At 32.6% G+C, this 8,285-nt stretch overlaps 1 protein-coding gene across 1 annotated transcript; it reads left to right on the forward strand.

The window, feature by feature from the left end:
• Positions 1 to 693: 693 nt before the first annotated feature.
• On the forward strand, positions 694 to 7,844 carry LOC104266790. Its single transcript, XM_026838911.1, has 9 exons — positions 694 to 966; positions 1,803 to 1,941; positions 2,966 to 3,229; positions 3,544 to 3,580; positions 4,232 to 4,355; positions 4,995 to 5,147; positions 6,079 to 6,287; positions 6,917 to 7,097; positions 7,668 to 7,844. Exons 2-9 carry the CDS (start codon positions 1,851 to 1,853, stop codon positions 7,827 to 7,829), a joined length of 1,221 nt encoding a protein of 406 aa, XP_026694712.1. The 5' UTR covers positions 694 to 966; positions 1,803 to 1,850; the 3' UTR covers positions 7,830 to 7,844.
• Positions 7,845 to 8,285: the final 441 nt, after the last annotated feature.

Here is an 8,285-nt window from a genome sequence, read left to right on the forward strand (position 1 = left end):
TATTCAAACCTGTTTTAAAACACCTGCCCTCTAAATAATCAACGTGTGAATTGCAATTATGACGCAGTTATTAACGTGTGAATTGCTATTATGTCGTAATCAATTGCCAGTTCAAACAATCGCTATTATGATGCTTGAATCCACGTGTGAATGCCTGCTTTTTCGTAATAAACATGCTGCTTGGCTGAGGAAAACATTTAAGTTGTGTATTACACCAATATAATGTTGCAAAACTAGTTAGCCTGCGGTATTAACAATCAAGATTGATGGCGTAATCGCCGTTGTAGGGCACGATCAAAGCAACAGCGTCCCTGCGCACTCTGTCTTATTGCAAAACAACAATCAACGAACACGAACACGTGCCTTTCGTGTAAATAAGACAGATATTGATATACGTTTATGCCCTATGACGTCATAGTTCGGTTAACGACTTGAACTTTTCGTTAGCGGTTAACCGAATAGGTTCGGTTAACCGGTTAACCGTTAACTTTTCCACAGCCCTAATAATAACATTTCTTTAACAGGGTGGGTAAACTCAAAACCTTTTTATATTACAATTAAGAAGAATATGTATTTCTAGTTAATGCATTTGTTTTAATTTAAAGTAGCTTTTATGAACAGACCTGTTAATCAATACAAAATTTCCACTATTTTATTTAAAAAAAATAATGCTTTATATAACTGAATAATAAAATACTCATAACTTTATTTGATTAGGGTATCGAAGATTTAGCAATATTCTAAACGAAAAGACAGGATGTAACGACAAAACAGTTGTTAAAACAGCTTACAGTTAAGAACATATTTACATTTAATTTTAAGAAAAAATGTATGGCCGCTACACCTAGATAATATGTTTCTTATACAGGTGCTTTTACTGAAGCAGAGTTACAAAATATCAACCCCGTTCATACATCACTTATTTCACCTTACGCACTGAGAATTATAGCTTCAAACAAACTAGTGGTGAGAATTTTAAATCTAGATATTGAACTAGATCTGTCTGCTTGTATACTGGTCTACTGCCCTAACCTAGGACACCTGCTTACTAATATATTGTCATGTGAAGCTAGGTGTACTGTGTTCTTTGTTGTGTCTGTGTGCCTATTGAGTTGCATCTAGTGGAATCCTGGTTCTGGAGTCTTCAATTTGAATAACCTTAGTTTTTCTTAGTCATTATATTTTGTACACGCTAGCGGGCGATACGTTGTAAACTGCAGCCTAGATTAAGTGAAAATATAATCCGTATTTGTGACAAGGTTGTCACACTAAGTTATAATTTGGCTAACAACACATTTGCGAAAGTTACCCGTTTTTATGTAAAAACTGTACGAAGTAAGGGAGGTTGACGCTTGACGGTATTCTCTTGGATTATTTGCTCATTCGATTATCTTTTTGTTTCCTAAGCATTCAAGTTTCACACAATACATATATATAGTAGCGTGGGGGAAGACGGGACGCCTTAAGCACATAATATCCAAATATCCGGATCGTGTTATAAACAATTAACATCGGTCTATGGAAGTCAGAAGGACACAGTTTATAATTCTTTTTTCCCCCAAATGAGACGAGAAAATAGAATAAAAAAGCGTCCCATTTTCCCCCACTCTACTATATAATATATATACATCTTTACATCATGTTATATAGTTTAAGATGTAGTCATCATTTTCCTATTATCTAGTTAATCTTGTTATCGACATTTTCATAAGCCTATTTATTTTCTTACATTTTTTTTGGATGAAACCCTATATTGTATATAAATACATACAAGCAACTATACAGTTAAATCTTTACCACAGAATGCATGGAATGCTTCACATTTTGCTTTACTTGGAACAAACAATGGAATGATAATGATCAGCAGAAATGATGTTTTTACGCAACTTTCAAATAAAAAGAAAAATGCTGTTGTGCGTGCTGCCTTTGGTGCAAATGCAGGTGGATTGTTTTTTTTGTGATTCTTCCGCTTTCAAAATAAACATTTAGGTTCAATTACAAGTATTTAGTGTGTTAATACGTTAGTAGTGTAATAGTTTTTGCTGCTGTCGTTTTGCTTATATGATTGTGCCTTTTTTTGTATAAGAACATCCTGGCTATGTTCGCTTTCCGTTTCAGCAGACAAATATAATGTACAACACTTATATTTTAACTAGTGTTGTAAACAATTTCATAAACCACTGATTTTAAAAGGAACTCATGCAAAGACAATACCTATATTTCTTAAATACCTATATTTTCTTATAACAAATATTTCTTAAATTAAAATAAACAGATAACGATATGTTGATGATGCACTGTGTTTTGAAAACACAAATTAACACATTTATTGAAAAGGATTTTGGCGTAATTTACGTTATAATGCCTGCGGTAATGCAACAATGGCCGTAACTTTTTCCGTTTTTTAAAAAGTTTTTTTGGGCTAAACTAACATTTATTTTTACAAAATAGTAGCACACATGGTATTTATTAAGTGTATATATATATTTTTATTTAAAACCAACATGTATGACTGTGATCAGACATCTTAAATAATATAACATTATTTTTATATAGATTTAAATGAAATTTAGATCATGTATTTTATTCTATTTGGGTTAGTCCCGAGGTGTGGCACGCCTCTCAATAGGTAGGCGACAAGGGCTTTAGAAAAATGTTATGTAACTACATTTGGTCATTTCATGTAACTACATTTGTCACTTTACGCACACTTTTGTTTCTATTGGAAGTTTAACCTAATTAAAATAAATGGCTTGTTTGTACGTTAGGTGTAGCGACCACGCTTATTTTCTTTCAACTAAATGTAAATATGTTTTTAACTGTAAGCGTGTTTTAACATCTGTTGTTTTGTCGCTATATCCTGTCTTTTCGTTTAAAATATTTCTAAATCTTTGCTACCGTAATCAAAGAGACAAATAAAAGTTATAGTTATATTCACATAATTACATTTGTTCATTCTACACAGGCCGTATGTTAAGTCAGATCACCATGATGCTTCATAGCATGGAGTTCTCGACCCGTGCGTTCCAAACCATGATGAATAAGATGATGAAGACTGCAACGCTCCTCTTCCAGAAGATCTTCCAAGTGATCATCTCACCAACTAAGAGACCACCACCCGCAGGTCCGGGAGCAGCATTCAACCTCATCGACCCGTCTCAATTTGTGAAACCTGCCCCTCCCGAACTTAAAGCCGGACTCTCAAAACAGGATTTTCAAAAAACACTAGGTAAGTTTTTTAATCTGTACTATCTAAAAATGTTATCTTTCTTACAGAATTATAGTAACAGAAAATAACTTTTCTTTCATAAAGAAATATAGTTGAAAAAATAATAAAATATATTTGTGGACATAAAGTTACAGACAATAATTTATCATTCTTTTGGAAACATTAAAGGTGATATAATTAATATAGTTGGTGAGTTCCAAAGTTTGTGTTTGTTTATTTACATATTATATTTTAGGCCAGTTTATTAATCTCTGATTGCTTCCAAGTTAGTTGCATGAATCACAATATGTGTTTTTATATTTGCACTTTTTTAGACACAAAATACTTAGAAGACAGAAAAGTGATTGAATTGTAAGTAAAACAAAGTTGAATGTGAATGTAACTTACTTTATCCTAGCATGACCGAAAACTGGCGGTCGTTAAACATGGGTGTTCTGTTTCAAACATCTTGTGCCAGCTTACGAGTTACCACGTATGTTACTTTGTTGGTGAATATTTTTGAGGGGATTTTTAATTTTTTCATGTATGGTTGATAATTTGGACAACTCATTACTGACCACTGGGTTGAAGCAATTGCCGTTAAGCGTCTTGTCTAAGGACACATATGCCCACAATGGTAGCCAACTGTGCTATGACACAGGTTACACAAAATGTCCGGCACACTGTAGAGCATTTCTTAAACTGGGGTAAATTTACCCATTTTGGTATATTCCTTGTACTTAGTGGGTAAATAAACTACCGATCAAAATTCACATCCGTTGACAGAACCGAAAAATTGTGCCAATTCTAGTACTTTACAAGACATTGAACAACTCGTTGCCAAAAAGCAAGCGCATCGGTCGCATTAAATATAACTGATGTAATTAGTTGTTTTCGCTTTTTAATAAATGAGTGCCATATTACACATTGTGGGTAAATATGATAAGTATTTCTGTTAAAAGAGTAAAGCATACGAAAAAATTAAGGACCACTGCTGTAGAGTAATATTGTATTATTTAACAGCATCAACAAAGCTGCGACAACTGATCAAAAAGTCTTGAGTGTGATGACAGGTGGCGTGTCAATCAACACGTTGACAGAGGAAAGTATCAACTCCATTCCACCCAAGTTATTTCAAGCAATGAAGGTGTTTTATAATTCATGTATTTTTCTTCATGAGAAAGGATGAGAAATTTTCGCGGATTTCCGACTTTTTTTGTCAAAATGATGATTTTCGTAAATAATTCTTCACTTGCACCATAGTTTAGTCTTCATGTGCACTGTAGTTTGGTCTATACATCTATCCTATCAGCAAAGTTTAGCCACTACCTGCTTAAATGCATTGATTGAGCGGCCACCAAATCCCCTGCTAAAAACATTTTGGTTTTCAGACTTTTGGTTTTCAGACCATTTTTCCATGAAAGTTGATAGACGAATTTCGCAAGTTATTAATAGAAGTTTTCAGTACACTTTATGATTTAATTTAAAGTTAATGCAACCTGCTGCATTATTTAAATCTATCTCATTTCTAAAAACTTTTATTTAACTACTCTTACAAAATCACATTTCAAAGTAGGGGGGGGGAAAGATGGAACACCTTATCATTCTATTTTCTCTTCTTATTTGGTAGTAAACAAAGAACATTTAAAGAATTATGAAACCATGTCCTTACGACTCCCATAGACCGTTGTTAATTGCTTAAAACACAATCAGGATATTTGAATATTACGTGTCCCATCTGTCCCCACTGTACCATATTTTTAAAATTGATTTAAAATCCACACAGCCATCCCAACTTAAAGAAATGAATGGAGCGACATTAGCTTTGCTTCTTGATTCAGATCGTGCATCTCATGACCCAACTGCTGTTTCTAAAGTTCTTCACAAACTCACATTATCTCAGTTTGAGGAGGCAATGCAAGCTTTGAATGATAAAATGGTATGTTTACAGGTTACAGCTATTACTCCAACCGAGTGGTCACTAATGGGTTGTCCAAATTATTAGCCACACATAAAAAAAAGAAAACAAAAAATAATCACTCCCAAAGTAACGTACTGGGTAACTCGTAAGTCGGCATGAGGTGTATAAAACAGAACACCTGTGTTATAAGAATATATAAATTACATATGTGATAAATCGTAAGCTGGCATGAGGTGTATAAAACAGAACACTTGTGTTATAAAGACTGTCGTTTTCCGGCCACGAGAGAATAAAATAAGAAGTAACATCTTTATTTTCAAAACTAATACATTTTGCTCTAAATATGAACTTGACATAACAGCCTTAGTTTTCTGTTTAAGTTAGCCTTAGTTTTCTGTTGATAATCAATGTTTTTAAAAATTCGAATAAAAGGGTTTTATGTCAAACAGAACATACTTTATTTGTAAAAAAAATAATTATTTTGTAAAAAAATTATTATAATGAATAACTCTGATTAAGGCAACCAAAATAGGACACATAGTATTGCATAATTACAAAAAAATTATAATATATAATACGCTATAGTATAATATATTATAATACGCTTAAATACGCTATAGTATAATATAGTGTACAGGAAACGGTTTTCATACTATTTTCTTAAACCCATTTGGTAGTAAACAAAGAACATTCAAAGAATTAAAATACTGTATCTTTATAACTCCCATAGACCGTTGTTAATTGTTTAAAACACGGTCAGGATATTCGAATGGTATGTGCTAAAGATGTCCCATCTTACCCCACAGTACTATACAATATATATAATAATAATGTTATACGCATGAAATTAGCCATTGGTAAAGAAATTAAAAATAAAAAAATAATATTTACAAATTTCACAATCTTGTTATACTATTCAATGCACGAACTAAACATTTTTTCCTTTCAGAACAAACCAGTAAATGGTAGCAAGTTACCATGGAGACCACCTATTGCAATTCAGTCAATTATATTTAAAGATTATTTGAAGAGAATAAACAAGTATAGTGTGGATCAAAAAGTTGCAAACCTCATCAAGTATTTATGTCCTTTCACTGCAGGAGCACCTGCTCGTCTTATTAAACAAATACCGATGATCAAAAGCAAACGATTGGCTGTGTAAGTTTTGTGTGGTGTTTCTATGCATGTGTGATTATTTATTGATACTGTTGTTGGTGGTACAAAAATGTTATTTTCTGTATCACATTTTATTATTTAGTTGAAACGCTCAAATTGTACATTTTGAGTTTTAATCATGTTTTGCAGTTTTTTGTAAGGATTTATTTAGATACGCTATTTTGTGATATTTTAATACATTGTAACTTCAATCTTCAAACAATGTACAGTACACAAACTGTTTATATATTACATACTGATTTAATCCTAAACACAATTTTACTTTGTACCCTTTATCGGAACTACATGTTTTGCAAAATCTTAAATACATTATAACTTCAAAAATCTACAGTACACAAACAGTTTATACATAATAGTCTGGGGGAAGATGAGGCACTTTTTTATTCTATTTTATCGTCTTATTTGGTAGTAAACAAGGAATATTCAAAGAATTATAAAACCGTATTCTCACGACTCCCATAGATCGTTGTTAATTGTTCAAAACATGATAAGGATATAAGGATATTTGGGTATTATGTGCTAAAAGTGTCCCGTTTTCCCCACCTCACTTCATAAGATATTAATTTAATATTAAACGAACTGTTATCGTTTTTACATTTTTCCTTTATTAGAACTGCATGTTTTGCAAAATCTTATAAGGATCTTGACAAGCAGCAAAAAAGTCAGTTTGCCAACTTATTGTTAAGATCAGTAGGTGAGGACGAGGTTGATAAATTACCATTAGAAGTTATGGATAAGTTCATTCTTGACATTCCGCTTGGTCGAATTCAAAAACACTTAAATTATGACAAGGTATTTTAATTGGTTTCAACTAATTTTTGTAAATATTATGGTCTATTTGTTTAATTTGAAAATGACAAGAAAACTACCGTTAACATGAGGGCACAAAACAAACACTTATTTTGGCTGATTTCAACTTATTTTTGTAAAACTTATTTTGTTTGATTTGGTTATGATTTAAAAATGAAAACAAGAAAATCGTTTGTTAACAATTAGGCATATTACCACATTTAGAAAATCAAAAGTAGTTGTCACTTGAAAATTGCTGAAAACACAGCAGTAAACAACTAGTGCATTCGATAAATTAGCATAACAATGTACATGTTGTTTTTGTATATATAGATAGAGTAGGGCGGGGAAAGATGGGACACCTTTTTTATTTCTTGTCCGATTTAGTAGTAAACAAAGAACATTCAAAGTATTATGAAACCGTATTCTCATAACTCCCATAGACTGTTTTAAATTGTTTAAAACACGATCAGGATATTTTAGATCTTATCTGCTAAAGGTGTCCCGTCTTTCCCCACCCTAATATAATATAAACAGTAAGCTATATACATTTATCACATTTTATTGTACCAGTTACTTTCCCTTGTTGAGGATGGTTATTTACAAAAACTTGACAATCTGCATCCTAAATACACAACGTTTGCCAAAAAAATACTTAAGGGTTTGCTTTCCAAACCTGCCAAGTTTGATGACACAGCGTTCTTGGACAAGTTAGTACACTGCTATGTTATTTAATGTGTATTTTAACTACAGCGCCGTGGTGTAGTGGTTAGCGCCTGCCTTTAACCCAGAGGTAATGAGTTCAGGGCTCGACGCTGCTACCATTGCGGACGTATGTGTCCTTGGGCAAGACACTTAACGGCAATTGCTACAACCCAGTGGTCACTAATGGGTTGTGCAAATTATCTGCCATACATAAAAATTAAAAAAAAAATCTCTCAAAAAATAATCACCCCCAAAATAACATACATGGTAACTGGTAAGCTAGCACGAGGTGTTAAACTTGTGTGATAACGACTAAAAATCACAGTTAGTATTGGTAAGCGAGTAAAATATGAACGTGACTTGCTTTATCCTCAAGTTGCCGGAAAACTACAGTCATTATAACACAGGTGTTCTGTTTCATACACCTTGTGCCAGTTTATAAGTTACCATGTATGTTACTTTGTGGGATATTTTTTTATGTATGGC

Source organism: Ciona intestinalis, unplaced genomic scaffold (genome assembly GCF_000224145.3).
Source record: "Ciona intestinalis unplaced genomic scaffold, KH HT000125.1, whole genome shotgun sequence".
In the NCBI taxonomy this organism is placed as follows: Eukaryota; Metazoa; Chordata; class Ascidiacea; order Phlebobranchia; family Cionidae; genus Ciona; species Ciona intestinalis.